We start from the raw sequence: 16,395 nt of genomic DNA, 5'->3' as shown, positions 1-16,395 counted from the left end.
TGCTGTATCTTTTGGTGCTCAGACCCTCCACAGATGGGCCTGTCATGGCCGAAGCCCGTTATTAGATCACTTCTTGGCTGCTTCTCTAAGGCTGAATAATGAGAAATTTTTTTCCTCCTTTTTTTGTAGGTCATATTTTTCAACTATCTAATGATTTTTGTTGTTGGAAATTGGATTGGGGATTTCCTGTGTCTGGAAATGCACTAGGCCTTGAACTTTGCAACCCTGATACTCCCCCTGCTCCCTCTTAACATACACCAAATAAAAGGAGACCGAGAAAATGAAGCAGCTGCAAGCAAAGCAAAACATCACAAAAGCAAAAAACAAAAACACTGAGTAATGCCTTTCTGGTTTTTTTTTTTTATTAAGCAAGACATTTATAAAATGAAGCATGCTTCAAAGTTAAGTGGACATTTTGTTTATTAAGGATCAATCAATGTGAGCTTGATTAGGTTAGATAAACACCTATATAACCCACAATTTAAAATGCAGAATGTTAAAAACTTGGCATGCCAAGTTATCATACTTATAAGTCATACTTATCTTCTTAGTGGCCCTTACTTAGCATATCTGGTATCTATATAACTGATGTGTACTATGGGCATTTGGAGACCATTGAGCCATTATCACGATGGCTTTCAGTATGCTGCTGGATATAAGTAATTTTGATTTTTACATTTATCTTTGATCTTTAGTTGGTTTTACAGGGCATTCTTTCAGATTTTAGTATGAAGCTTATGATTGTAAGTAAATGTAGACATGTTCCATATTCGTTTCTTTGCTTTACAACAGTTGGATTAGGATGAGATATATCTGACCTGTAATGTTTGTTTGAACTCAGTTACAAAGCTCTCTGAACCCCATGCCTTCAAAGATACGTCTTTAATAACTCTTGCTATTATTCAATATACACATTTGCAAGACTTCATTTAACATATATGTATAGCCTAAAGAACAATAAAGAAAGGATTACACATGTCCTCACCACTCAGTTTCAGAGAAGGAACACTATCAGTGCCTTAGAAATTCACTCACATCATCTGGGCATGTCTCTCTCTCATCATCTCCTCTCTGCCCCAACCCCCGCCTGACATAAAAACTACTCTGATTTTGGTTTACCATTACTTCATGATTTTACTATCTTTGTATGCATTGCTAAGGATTATATTCTTTAGTTCAACCAGATTTTGAAATTAAATAATGGAATCATACTCTTCTATTTCTTTTGTGACTTCCTTTTGTGTTCTTGCTCCTATATTTCTGTCTTGAGATTCATTTATACTGATAGATATAGTTGTGGGTCATTTTCACTATTTTATAATATTCTACTGTGTGACTATGCTACAATTTATTCTGTTGATGGACATTTGGACTGGTTTTAGTTTGATGCTTTATGATTGCCTCTATGTGACCATTTTGGTACATATGTCCCAGAACTCAAGTGCCAGAATTCCTCTAGTATATGAACTAAAGTGCAGTTGTTGGGTTGTGAGATGTACATATGCTCATGCTGGATGTGCCTGATAATTTTCCTATATGGCTTTAATAAATTTCTGCTCCTGCCTGCAGTGGATGAGAATTCCTTTTGCTCAGCATCCTTGCCAGGACTTAATATTGTCAGATTTAATTTTTTTTCCAGTTAGAGAGGTACAGAATGGCATTGTTTTTGAGGATTTAATTTGCATTTCCCTGATCAATAATGAGATTGGCCATCTTTTCAAATGCTTGGTATCCATTTATAATTTCTGCAAAATGCCTATTTATGTCTTTTTTCCATTTGTCTTTTGGGTGGCTCATCTTTTATAGTTGAATAGTAAGAATTCTTTATATACATTAAAACCTTGGTTTGTGAGCATAATTGGTTCCAGAAACATGCTTGTAATCCAAAGCTTGTATATCAAAGCGAATTTCCCCATAAGAAATAATGGAAACTCAGATGATTTGTTCTATGACCCAAAAATATTCAAATAAAAATGACTACAATTCTGTGATACAATACAAAATAACAAAGAAAATACAAACTATAAAGAAAAGTAAACAAATTAATCTGCACTTACCTTTGAATACCTTCATGGCCAGTGTGAGGGAGACAAGAAAGGAGGGTTATTGTGTAGGATGACTTTCACTATCACTAATGGAATCACTGCTATCTATTGGCTCAGTGGAATCCTTTTCTTTTTGTGCTACTTTAACAAGGAACCTATCCAACTACATTTGCTTTTACCTCCTTTTAAGGATTTCACAGAAATGTGACATTGCATTGATCACCCTCAGTCCCACACAGAGAGGAGAACCATTGGCTCGGTTGTAATCATGTGATGTTTGGTGTCACGTACTAGTATTGCAAGATGTCACTTGTTTATCAAGTTAAAATGTATTAGAAATGTTTACTTGTCTTGTGGAATACTCACTGAACAAATTAATTGCAATTCAAGTTTTACTGTATTTTGAATATAAATAACCACTTTTTGGTTATATTGATTATAAATATCTTCTTCCAGCATATAGCAACTTCTCTCATTTTGCATTTCTTTTGATAAACATAAAGTCTTCATTTTCTTATAGTTGAATTTGTGCATCTTTTCTTCATGCTTTGCATTTTTTGTATCTTGTTTAAGAACATTTCCTCCTCCCCTAAAGACATGAAAATATTTTTTTTTCTTCAAAAGTTTTAAGTTTTGACTTCATTTAAGTATTTAGTCCATCAATAAATAATTCTATTTTTCATTTCCATTTGACTTTTTAACTATAGTTTCCATCTCTCTGATGAAATTTGCCATCTTTTCTGTGAGATTTTTAACATATTAATCATAATTATTTTAGACTCCTTTTCTGATATTTTGAATATCTGAATTACATTTGGGTCTACAGTATTGTGTTGAATAGTATATTTCCTGACAATGGATTGTTTTATTTTGTTTTTATGTTTATTTATTATTGAGACAGAGAGAAACACAGCATGAGTGGGGGAGGGGCAGAGAGAGAGGATGATACAGAATCCGAAGCAGGCTCCAGGCTCTGAGCTGTCAGCACAGAGCCCGACGTGGGGCTGGAACCCACGAACTGTGAGATCATGACCTGGGCCAAAATCGGACACTCAACCGACTGAGCCGCCCAGGCACCCCTGGATTGTTTTATTTCTTGCCTATTTTATACATCATAATTTTGATTGGATGCTGAATGTCATATGTACCAGAACAGCAGAGGCTGAAGTGAATAGTATGTGAGTGCAAAAGTGATTACTCCTCTTCTGTCCAGCCATTGGTCTGAAAGTGGTTGAGTCCGTCTTTCACTGCTGAGCTAGGTTTGGATTTTATCGTCACTATTCTTACCTTTGGTGCTCACATGCTTCAAATTTCTCTAGCAGTGGGTTGCTGCTACTCTGTTTTTAGTATAGGGATTTGGTTGCTTAGAGGACTTTTCTCAGTATCTTGCTTTATCCTCAGCTTTCAGCTTGCTCTATATGTCTGCACCACAGCAGATGTTTCTCTCTGTGCTCCTGCCCTTCCCTCAGCTAGAAACTATTAATGCTATGCTTATTACTCACTGGGGGCTCCTGGTGGGGCAGGGTAGTTTCTTGGTTCTCCTGCTCCTCAGTCTTAGCTAGCCTCTGTGTGCCTGAGGTCAAGAGTGGGGCTTTCTCAACATTTCCACTCTTCCTTAGCCCCTGCAGAAGCCACACTCTGCCACATGTCATGGGAATGAGTATCCCACCCCACTACGAGCCTGTAGTTCATGGGGTTCCATGGCAGCAGGACTCTGTTTTAAGTCAGCGCAGGATTCTAGGTATAAGCAGGTTTCCTTCCCTCCCCAAGAGGCATGCATGTTTTTCCTAGTGTCAGTACAGAGTAGGGGTGCAATTTTCTACTCCTTTCCCTAGAGCCACTGACCTTTGCCCAGGACTGCCCTGCAGGACAGTATTCTCCCTCTCCCGGGGGGTGGGGGGGGTGCAGATGACTTCTTCATATGAGAGAAGGGTCCCAGAAGCAGGTTATGTTTGGCACCGGCCTCTCAATAGTATCTGGTCATCAGAGCTTCTGCCCTGCTCCCAGTATGTCTTAATAGAGACCTATCTATGGAAAGCATCTGGAAATTTGGGTACCTAGTGCCTTACATGGGAAGTTTCTAGGTTATTCTAAACTCTCATATTAACCCACATTCACCTTTCAGAATTTGTTAACCTTTTAGTTGTCTTCTTCATTCCTGCTTTTGTCTGCCCCTCTGCCTGTTGCTGTTACCTGTCCCTCCTGTCTCTGCAAAAGGCCAAGCAGTTCGTGTGTCCCATCTCTCCTTGAGCTTATTGTCTTCTGGAATTCAGCTCCTCAGCACAATCTGAAATCTCTGATGGGCCTTAAAAAGTTTTGCTTTTATAGATTATCCATATTCCTCTCCTTGTTAGGGTAGGCACAGAACTCTCCAGTGGCTGTCCACATTTTAGGAGGAAGCACACTGATCTTCCCTCTCCCTGCCACCACCACTCTATTTTCTTTCTTTGCCCTTTTTTCGTAATGCACATAACACTACCATCATATTATGTTTGTTTATTTTCTATTTCCCTTACCAGAATGATAATCCCATTAAGACAGAATATTTAGTTATTTTTTTCCATTTCTGTATTTCTGGCACATAATAGAAACTCAATACAAATTGTTGAATAAATGCATGCAGTGAATGCCAAAGATCATGGCGTTTTCTCCGATATCTTGAATTAGCTTGTTTTCATAAGAATGTACTTCCATTGAGGCTGTTTTCTCTCCCTTGTTCTGCCATATTTTTCATACGTCCCACTTTGGTTATGTTCTTACTCATCATTTAATCAAGCAAATCTATTTGCACTCAGTGTCCCTGGATGCTGCAATAATGAAGAAGTAAGAGGCTTGTCCTTGAGGCTGCTGTCTGTCTACCCCTGATTTAGTTTATCTCTGCTCTCAGGCCCACAGCTGGCCAGTAGGGAGTTGTGTGCTACTGCTGGTCTGTGTTCATCTCAGCAGGTTTCCATCTAGTGTGTTCTGGCCTACTGTGATAGGTTCTCTTCCCCCACCACCCCACCCGACCTCAAGGCCTGAGTCTTTGGTAGTCAAGGCTAACGTGTGCCTCTCAAGTCATAAGCTACATTTCAGATGATCACAGTTCCCCTTCTGCCTCCCTAATTGTTTTGGAGTGCCTGCTATTGTTGCTGCTGTTGTTTTAATAATTTTCACTCTTTACTAGCTTTGGAAGAGATGGTGGTGAAAAGGAAAGTGGAGGGTGGGTGGTTGGTCAGTGCTCTACCTGCCCCAGGGAGCATCACCCTAGGGGGTAATAGGGGGGTGTCCCACTCCTCTGTTGGTTCTAGGCTGTGCTGTTGCACAAAGGGCTCCACATCTGCCAACAGAGTCAGTGAAGGGACTGTGTATTTTCCTGTCTTTTATCAGATGATTCTTTTTCATGAAATTAGAACTTACCGTGTCTCTTGGTAGTCTGTTTTTACTTTGTTTGCCTAAATCAGATCCAAATGTTTTATAAGTAATGTTCATTTCTGCCTGACCCTGACATAAGGCATGGTGAGTTTGTATGCTGTACTGGTTTAACCTTTATGGGGCTGCATAAAGGCATGGTGTCCAGATACCGTGTTGAATGAGACCTTGTGCATTACTGTTTTCTAAGGGTAGTAGAGCTCTTATGATTAGGAGGACTCAAGTTCATTAAAAATGATACTGAATTGTCATTACCTAGTTTTTATATCAAAACTATAGCTGCTATCTCATGGTGGCCCCCAATATATTTTCTGATTTTAAAAAATATATGAAAACACGCTCTTATAATCTAAATGGTTTATAATCAGTCTTCTTTAGTACTGTGCCAAAGACCTTATTTTATGGGATAACGTTTTGTTTCCTATCATTCAAAACCATTTCCCCCATCTTTTAATTATTTATTTAAGTAATAATTCTGGGTTGGATAATGGAGGCATTTTAGAAAACACAAAGAAATATATGATTGTAAAATAACCTCAGTTATTCTGAAAGATAAAATAATAGCTGCTTTGATTTAGTTACTCTTATGTGTTAACTGGGAAAAAGTTCATTAAAACACATTTTGACACTTTTAATCCACGGGAACTCTAATGTCATTGAGAAAATGGCTCTGAGGATGGTGAGAATGTTGACTAATTGGCTTGTTCATCCCACATGGGATTGCACCAGTGTCTGAATCAGAATTTCCTGCTATTGCAGCATGTTTTCTTCTTCATTCTTTTTTTTCTTTCCTTAGAAACAATCCATTTGGGTTCATTACATGGCTATTTGTTAGTCTCGTTAGTTACAAGGAATTGTACTTGTTTGTGACTGCAATGAAGTCATGTCAGCCGGGTCTGGCTGTGTGTATATGCAGTCAGTGGGGGATCCAACAGCTGCCCTGGGAAGCAGGCAGTGCAAGGGGTCACCCTGATATTTCAGAACCCAAATCCTGCTTTCCCAGACTCATGGGACATTTTTATTTCATTCATCAAGAAGACTCGTTCAGCTTTGGTTTGCTTATTACATGCTGTATATAGACACCAATCTGTTGAACTTTTGAAAACATTTTATTGATATGTAATATTTTCAGAGAAAGTGTACAGGTCCTAAGTGTGTAACAAGATGAGCTTTCACAAATGAGCACACCTGTGGTTTTTTTTGTTTGTTTGTTTTTTGTTTTTTACACCTGTGTTACTGGTACCCAGATCAGGAAACAGAATGTGCCCAGCACCCCAGAAAGCCTCCTTCATGTCACTAACCCTTGTCACTGTGGATAACCATTCTCCTTTGTTTTGATTGTTTTCATATTTTATATACATGGAATTATACATGATATATATTATTTTGTGTCTGGCTTCTTTAATTCATTATAATGTTTATGAAATTTCATCTCTATTGATCATGTATTGTGTTCGTTCATTATTACTTCTATGTATTGTTCCACTGATCAATACAACACAGTTCATTCATTCTCCGTTAACAGGCATTAAAATAGTTTCTTTGTTGGGGGTCTGGGGGCCTTTCTGAATATTCTGAGCATTCTAGCACCTCTCTTTTGGTGAAGGTAAATACACACTCATACACTCCTGTTGGATGTATACAGAAGTGGAAGTGCTGGGCACAGGGTGTGTATTATGTTCAGACTCAGTCGATAGCCAGTTTTCCAGAGTGGTTGTAAGCACTTAGACTCACACCAACAGTGTGTGAGAGTTCCAATCACTCTATCTCCTCACCAATACTTGACATTTTCTATCTTTTTTATTTTAGTCATTTTGGTGGAAATGTATTGAATGTGGTTTAATTTATATTTCCTTGATGATAGTGAACCTGAGAACCTTTTCATATGATTATTAGTATTTACATATCTATTTTTGTGAGTTGTCTATTCAAGTCTTTTGCTCATGTTTTTATAAGTTGACTCCCTCTTTATTTCTGTCAGGTAGGAATTTTTTATATAGTCTGGATATGGTTCTTTTGTCATGTATATGTATTGTAAATATCTTCTCTTCCTCTGTGGGTTGCCTTTTCACTCTTGTAATGGGGTCTTTTGATGAACAGATACTCATTTTTTTTTAAGTTCAATGTGTTACTTTTTCTTTTATGGTTTATGCTTTTTGGGTTCAATTTAAGGAATCTTTGCCTCCTCCAAATTGGCAAAACTGTTCTATGCTTTCCTTTAACATCTTTATTTAGATTTGTAATTCATCTGATTTGACATTTGTATATTGTGTGAAATAGAGGTCAAGATACAGTTTTTCCATATGGATATCCCATTAAGCAAGCATCATTTTACTTGCTTTGTTGAAGATGTTTTTGTAAAATTTAGTTTTATTGAAATATAGTTTATATTTTCCTGGAGAGAATTCCTAATGATTCTTGAAAATAATTTAAAACTATGGTGATTTAAAATTTGTAATATAATCTGTAGACTTATTTAACACTAGTGTATATTTAATTTTTTTAAGTTCTTGGTTTAACTATACACTAGTTTGTAACTCCAGTGTATTTACTTATTCAACACCAGAGTGATTTATAATACACAACTCATAATAATTTTTTTAAAAAAATAATTATTGTTCTCACTTTTTCATTTGAATTCAGTTCAACACATGCTTATTATATGCCTGCTAGAATTTGGGACAGTTGAGAATGTAGTTGAAGTTTTGAGCTCCATTTATGTCATTTAGCCTTTAAGCCATATAGTAAAGTTGTCAAACATCAGTCAGTAATAAACCATTTCACTTTAGTATTCAGAGTTATATTAGTGAAGAGAAGTACAAGGTGAGAATTTTTATTACTGTTAGGATGACCTTACACCCTTTATATAGAGCCTTATACCAAGTTTCCACCGGTAATGACATAGGTCTTTTAAGATGTAAAAATAGAAAAGAAAATATAAAAGTTCCATTTCTGTATTTGGAATGACTATGAATGTTTCCCCTTTGATGTCATTTCTGCTTAGTTTTATTTTTTTCTCTTTTTATTATTTGTTCTAGGTGGTACTGGTCAGTGGACATCTGGACAGCTGGGACGTTGGGCAGGGTGCCATGGATGATGGTGGTGGAGCCTTTATATCATGGGAAGCACTCTCGCTTATTAAAGATCTTGGTAAATATTTAGAAAGTCATTAACTAATGTGTGGATCTCAGTAGTGACATGTTGAACTCAACACACAAAATACTGAACAGATTAGTTACTGTGGTATGTTCAAAGATCCTCCTGAGGTCTGTATGTTTTTTGTTAGTTTGTTCTCAGAAAAGAATGAATTTGTCCCCTTAAAGAAAGAAATTTTTATTCAAGTGTATGCCAGATATCCAAAGCATTAACTATGATGAGCCACTAGGGAAAAAGAACAAGCAAATAAAACTGTAGCAAATGTAACCACATCAGCTAGAGACTATGGAAGGAAACCATGACCCAGTCCAAAGAAAAGTCAGCAGCTCCCCCTGCCTCCTTTTCCTTGTTCATCTTAAAGACATTATCAGGCTGTTGGGATGGCTTTTCTGCAGCTGTCTGTCTTTCCATGGCAGAAGGCAAAGAGAGCAATGCAGGACTGAAGGAATGATCCTTCAGTAAGGACCCACAATAAGGAATCTAGGCTGGAAAATGGAAACTTCCAGGTGGGAACTAAGACATGACGAAGATGGACAGGCATAAAAAGGAAAAGCTAGTAGTGAAAGTGGGTTTTGATGGCCCTATTTGCCAACAAAAAATAACATGCATTCCCTCTTTGTGTGCTGGTCAAAAAGGCAGATTTTGAGTGAGGTTAGAAATAAAGAAACAATCTGGGGTCGTCTGGGTTTCTCAGTTGGTTGAGTGTCCAACTCTTGGTTTTGGCTCAGGTCATGATCTTGCAGTTATGAGAGTGAGCCCCAGCTAGGAGCACTGCACTGAGTGCAGAGCCTGCTGGGGATTCTCTCTCCACCCTTCATCTCTGTGCCCCTTTCCCCCACTCTCTCCCTCTCAAAATAAATAAATAAACTTTAAAAAAAAAAATAAAACAATTTGAAGAGTCCCATATCTGAGTTAGGACAGAGGTGGCCTTAAAATGCCTCATTAGCAGAATGTTTTGTCATAACTGTGAAGTAGCTTTAGCTTCATATATAGTAAAGATCAGAACATCCTCTTTGGTTAAGACTTTCCATTGCTTACATATGTGTATGTATATATATATATTGCTTACATATATATATTGTTTAAATTCATACATTTCTTCCAGTGTTTAATAAGTCCTTCTAATTCTATAAATAAGCCTATTTAATAATTGGTCATATTAACAATAGATTGCTGAAATGGTCTTGCTTGGGGCAAATCTTTGGTGTGCCATTTTGGTTTATGTCTTACTTGTGTTTTAAAAATGGCACAATGGAGAGGTGGCTGTGCATTTTGTACTTCTAAACAGTCCTGTGTCTCTTAACCTTGACACTACTGACATTTGGAGCTACAATAATTCTTTATTGTTGGGTCTGTCTCATGCATTTAGGATGTTTAGCAGCATCCCTGGCCTCTGTCTACTAGATACCAATAAGCGCCATCCCCGTCGAGTTGTAACAACCAAAAATGTCTCCAGACATTGCCAAATATCCCTTGTCAGGTCAGGGTTGGTGGTGGAGGAATGCATAAAATTTCTCCACTAAAATAAACTAATAAAAAGAATCACTAAGAGACCTGAATACAGGGTCATTTTTTAGAAAGAAAATGAACTCATTGGAAACTTTGCATTGCATGTACTTACACTTTTAATATCACTTCCATACTGAACACCTACTGTGTGAAAGCACTTTGTAAAAGCTGGACACACAGAAAGGTTTAAAGCATGTCCTCTGTTCTTAAGAACCTTTAGAATAGAATTGGAGCATACACAGGCACCTACACATATAGGTGCCAGTATAGACATAATTTTAAGGTCTGCTTTTAGAATTGTGTAAGGTTTGAGAGAGATGAATTGCCTAGCAAATAAAACCCAAAAACATACATTCCTTCAGAGAAAATCTGGGATACTTTATGTGTGAATCCTTTCCTCCTTCCCTTAAAAATATTCCCCTGGTGATCTGTTCTCTCTGTCCTACCTTCATTCCAGAATGAAGTGGGTTCTAAACATGAGGCAGGCAGATATCAAACATTTTCCTCTTTATAGGGCCCAGATATGCATTTGGGAAGTTAATTTTGTTTTGATGTGTTCGGCCCGCTTGATTAGAAACAAAGTGGTAGAGCAAAGAGAGAACTGGACCCATCTGAATTAGAGTTTCGGTCACTCTGTGCCTCATCCTACTATTTGGCCTCAGGCAGGTCATTTGAACTCTCTGGTCTTCATTTTCTTTGTTTCTTTTCTTTTCTTTTCTTTTCTTTTCTTTTTTATGGCCAAAAATACTGTATTTTTAACCAGCAAGATCATTGGGGTATTATTATACAACATTAGGTGTTTTTTGCAAAACTAGTTCCCATCTTTGTTTCTTTTAACTATAAGCTTCCAGAGTATTTTATCTGCTCTAGATGGGAATAAAACTGGTGTCTTCCCTAGGCTTTGAATCTAACTTCTTTAGTATTCAGCCTGAAACCCGAAATCACTGTTAACTGAGTTGGATTCAGCTGCATGGATAAATGTCACATCATGCAAAGGTGGGTTGAGTATCTTTTTCCAACACTTACTTCGATTGTTTTTGATAGCTAGTAACCAGCTGCCTTCAATTCAGGACTTAACTCTCCTATTGATTTCTGAAAACCTATGAATTAACATGTTTATTCACGTAAACATAGGAATAAAATTCTAGAATAAAGAGTAATATTTCTTTTGAGTCGGTGTTACGAGGCAGCATGGCATCCTGTTGAAAGCACAAGACTATGGAGCCGACTGCCTGAGTTCATATCCTGGCTCTGCATTTACCAAGTATGTGGCCTTCGCCTTTCTGTGCCTCAGTTTTCGCATCTGTGGAATTAGGATTACAATTTTCCTGTCTCATACAGTTGCTTTGAAAACTAAATCGTTTATTCACATAATGTACTTAGAACAATGTCTGACCCAACCAAATAATCAATAAATGTTAACTTTTATTATTTAGTAAGCAAGACTCTGAGAGTACCATATTTTTTATGTAGAGGAGAATTATAATTTTTTTACCCCTGCCCCCATTAGTAAATATATTGCTTCTTCACTTAATATGTTAAAGTGATGTAACTCTAGGTCCAGCTACTATGATATATCTAAATATGCTTTCTCTTTACTATTTAAGCTGATGTCTCATATGATGGAAATCCAGTGACTCTTTCACTTTTTTCTACTTTCATACTACATTTTCAGGAGTCTGAATTTCTCCTTGTCACTTCCTACTTATGTCAAATACCCAGTGTCCTCTCTGTACATCACTTCCTGTGACTGTACGCAGTGAGTCTTACTTTTTAACTTTAAAGGTAAAATTAGATTGTGGGTTTCTATTTGTAGATTGCCTATGTGTTTTAATATGAAGAACTGGGTCCAACACGTGACATATGAGTTCTAGTTGAAAATAACTGGTATACATGAACAAGAAATAGGACTTTGGGAAATGGGTTCATAATTATATTACTTAATTATAGTAAGCCCAAACTGTTTATGTGGTAAAATACATTTTTATATTTATTTTTTCTTTTATAGTTTATTGTCAAGTTGGTTTCCAAATATGAAAGCTGTGTGGCAATCTCTTTTTTCCAAGGAAAGTAACTTCTTTTAGCTGCTCTTTCTTAGACGATATGTCATGCAGCATGCGTGTATGTCAAAGTCCCACCATGGGGCTTGTGAATTTGAATATTGGTCCCGTGGGGATTTCTGATATTTAGGAATATAGTTCTAAGATCCATCCTTCCCTCCTTACCTCTTTTCCTTTGTTCTCTTCTTTTATTATTATTATTATAGATTCACTCTTTTGCCGAGGCCATCAGCTAAAACTATATTCAATTAATCTAACAGAAGAGATATTTGTGCTTTCCAAAGATAATCAGTCATTCCTGAGTAACTGTCAACAGAAGGCTACTTGCAATGAAATGCTATTGAATACTTCTTTGTGTTTGTGGTTTACTGGACTTGAAACTGTTTATTTGAAATGTCATTTCCTGGAATGTTCTGGTGTCAGTGAACAAAGCCTATGGCCAAAGATGCTATGCTTCAAAATGTTCATTTGGCACTTGAAAAATAAACCACCATCCGTCCCCAAATTCTTCAAACTTTACCATTTTCTGTAAGGTTAGAATTTTGAGTTGTTAGGCCTAAACAAAGGGAAAAAATCAGAATTAATAGCACTGCGTGGTTGTTGAAATGTGGGATAGATGTGAAATATCTTTCTAGAGAAAGTTAAATGGGAGCATCCTGATTGTGATTGTTATAGAGCTTGAGAGTTTATGTGTTAGAAAAATATTTTATTTGTAAATCTCTTCACTGATTCACTCAACAAGTACTTACTGGGCACTGGCCTGCGTGTCAGTGTTCCAGATGCCTCATTCCAAAGAGGAATGAGACATGGTCCTTGAAGTCCTTGAAGTGAGAGAGACATTTAATTCAAAATTGCCATGAAACTGTTTTAAGTTCTTTAACTGAAGTATGTACAAATTACTCTGGGCTCCTAGGAAGGGGAGGGATCAGTATGACTTCGCTGGGTCAGGGCACCTTCACAATGGTGATAGTTAAGCTTTCTTTTATAAAGATAAATAGAAATTCCTGAAGCAAAAGGGGCACAATGAAGAATTCCCAGGAGAGTACAGTGTTTCCAGTCCTTCACATCATTAAAAATGAGGAAGAAATTGTTGGCAGTAACAGTCTTGGGATTGTAAGGGAAGAAAGAATTTGCAAATTGCAAGAAACATTCACTTTTTATTTAATATTTTTAATAACATTACATTTTTATATAATAAGAAGTCGTTATTTTAGTAATCAAGAAAAAAACTCTCAAAGGCCAAAGGAAAGATTCTTGGCATTGCCATTATCATAAACGCTATTTTAACAGGAACCACAGGGCAGAAGTAGGAAGTAGGAAGAATTAGGAAGGAGCCGTCAAGCCCTCCTGGCCCAGAAGTACACAAGAGCACACAGCTCCATGCGTGCCAAGTCTTTGCTGTAGTGAGAGCCTTAGACACCCATTTCTAGTGCAGTGGGTTCTCTCTTAGAGGGATGCCTACGTCCAGTAGGAGGATGTCTTTCTCCCTGGTCAGACCTCCCTAGAAAAAGTCCTAGGAAGTCCAATCCAGAATAACCGAGCAAAGGAAACGAACAGCTTCCAATGAAATGGAAATCTCAAAGGTAGAGCTAAAGACGAACAGAGCTCTGATGCCAGCTTGACGCCTTCCCAGACTAGAAAGACACCCCCACTTGGAAAGGACTCCCTCCTCCCCAGGCTTAGCCATACCTCTGAGTACAACAGTTCTAAAAGCTGACATCTACAAAATATTACTACGTTGTGGACATTGTGTTAAGTGCTCCACTATGCACATGCTCTCCTTTCTTCTGGACAATTTCAAGGTGTGGATATACTTGTTAGATTGATTTTACAGACAAGGAAACTGAAGCAAAGAAAGGTACCCTGTTCAACGTCACAGAGCTATCACATAAAAAAGTTAAATCCAGGCAGCTTGACTCCTTACATGTACGTACCTTGTGATACTGTTTTACTGGAACAGCATGCCCAGTCTGTTTCCAGGAACACTCATCCTCAGCAAATTGAGATGTTATATATATATTTTTAAAGTGTCTGATAGTCAGATAAACTTAGGAAACTCCCTGGGTGATTTCTTCATTCATCAGGAAACATTTGTTGGGTGATTAGTCACATTCATGGATAGAGTCTGCTTTGGGAGACACTGCCTTGGGGCATTATTGGTATTGACAGAACTGACCAAGAATCCAAGACTATGGCTCAGGTATGCTTTATGGCATGAATACAGATAGCCTTGGATTGGTTTTCATTCTAGATATTCTAGGCTGTATTTGGGATCTTGTGGTTGCCAGAATGTTAACAAGATAGAACTATTCAGTGCTTCCCTAATTGGCATGGTAGAGACTCTTCTTGTAGTTCTTCTTGAAGCGCATTTGTTCCCATGTGCAAACTCTGTCCAACAACTAACTTCTCCATGCTCTCTGAGCCTACCTTATTTAAATGAATGTGGTATTATCAGAAATGTTTGACAGGTGCTTAGGGCCCTCCCTTCCAGGTTCTTCTATGGCTCCAGAGGAATCAGAATTCGGTAGCATTTTTCTTTTCTACAAGGAATTTTTATCTTAAAACATGCCACAGACTCTCTGTCCTCTCAGTTTGGATGCTCTTCCCCCGTAATTATTTTGTGAACACAAGAAGGGAGGGGCTCCTGGGTGGCTCAGTCAGTTAAGCATCTGACTTTGGTTCCGGTCATGATCTCACAGTTTGAGGGCTCAAACCCCGCATCGGGCTCTATGCTGACAGCTCAGAGCCTGGAGCCTGCTTCAGATTCTGTGTCTCCCTCTTTCTCTGACCCTCCCCCTCTCATGCTCCATCTCTGTCTCTAAAAAATAAATAAACATTAAAATATTTTTTAAAAAAGAAGAAGGGGGGGCGCCTGGGTGGCTTAGTCGGTTAAGCGTCCGACTTTCGCTTAGGTCATGATCTTGCGGTTCGTGGGTTCGAGCCCCGCGTCGGGCTCTGTGCTGACTGCCAGCTCAGAGCCTGGAGCCTGTTTCAGTCTGTGACTCCCTCTCTCTCTGACCCTCCCCTGTTCACGCTGTCTCTCTCTCTCTCTCTCTCTCCTGGAAATAAATAAAATATTTTAAAAAAAGAAAAAAAAAAGAAAAAAGAAGGGAGACTGTAGCCCTGGGAAAGGTATCCCCTTAAAATCTCTGATCCTCAAAACCTTTGGGGAACGATACGTCTGCTGTGGAACTTTCTGAAAAATTAACTTGTTTTAAGTCTTAGAAAAAAACTATTCCCCCGAACATTAAATTTCATTTTTATTAACTTGAATTTTAATGTATAGATAGTGGTTTGCCTTCTTCTGAACAAATTTTGGTCTTGACCTTTTATAACTGTATTTAACAACTCCGATACCTAGAACAGTAGAAGAATTAGACTCTAAGAATTTGCTTGGTCTTTTTCCTCTTTTAAAATTTTACTTATAAAAGTAAATTTACTGTCATGAGCATTCATAGCCTCTTCTCATGGTTTTTTCAGGATGATCTCATTTTTAAAAATTTAGATACATACATTATTTCCTCTAGTGGCAAGTTATATAGTATCTGGCTTTACTATAAGACATGTAGCAGATACGTAGTTTTTCTTTTTCTTTTTTTTTTTTTAGCTGAGAATTGCTGAGAACTTTTCCTGAGTTTTAATCACATTTGTAAGTTTCCACTAAAATACTTAGCATCTTTACATCTCATTAGCTAACACAGACATTTCAACTGACGTGTAAAATGACATTGTATGTAGATTGAACTTCTAAATGTTTCCATGAAATAAAGTGAAATGAATCTCTTAGAATTTCTTCTGCATTTTAGTTTGGATGTGATCTGGGAGATTTAGTAGTCATTTTAGAACCTTCGGCTGCATGAATACTGCTGTTACTATTTTATCAGTTAGTTAGAATATACCATTTCTATGGAAAAGTGGACAAGACCCAGGCCCGGTGGCTTACAAATTGTAAGCAGTTTCTTCCTGTCTGACAAAGAGTCTGGAAGGACGGCCGATGAACACTGTGAGACAAAGGTCTCGTGGGACCCCTTTCTCCAGAGCGTGCTCAGCTTCCTCCCCCACATCTACTTTGATTTGGCCCGCATGCCATAGAAAGTTAAGAAATGTGGTGGTGTTAGAGGAATCGGAAGCTTTGGTATTATTTATTCTGGAGAAGAAGGGCTATGGGAAGACTTAATAATGCTTAATGCCCCAGTGGATTTCCTCCCACCCAA

General features: G+C 37.8%; 1 protein-coding gene across 3 annotated transcripts in view; it reads left to right on the top strand.

The window, feature by feature from the left end:
- Positions 1 to 16,395, top strand: part of CPQ (carboxypeptidase Q) — a 386,524-nt gene that overhangs the window by 294,216 nt on the left and 75,913 nt on the right. For all 3 annotated transcript variants that reach the window (XM_039253463.1, XM_039253462.1, XM_039253464.1), the window contains one exon: positions 8,495 to 8,606. In XM_039253463.1, coding sequence (XP_039109394.1) covers positions 8,495 to 8,606 — 112 coding nt within the window. The remainder of the gene's footprint in view (positions 1 to 8,494; positions 8,607 to 16,395) is intronic.

Source organism: Hyaena hyaena, unplaced genomic scaffold, assembly GCF_003009895.1.
Source record: "Hyaena hyaena isolate Hyena2069 unplaced genomic scaffold, ASM300989v1 scaffold_452, whole genome shotgun sequence".
Classification (NCBI taxonomy): domain Eukaryota; kingdom Metazoa; phylum Chordata; class Mammalia; order Carnivora; family Hyaenidae; genus Hyaena; species Hyaena hyaena.
This window is presented reverse-complemented; position numbering and strand designations above follow the sequence as displayed.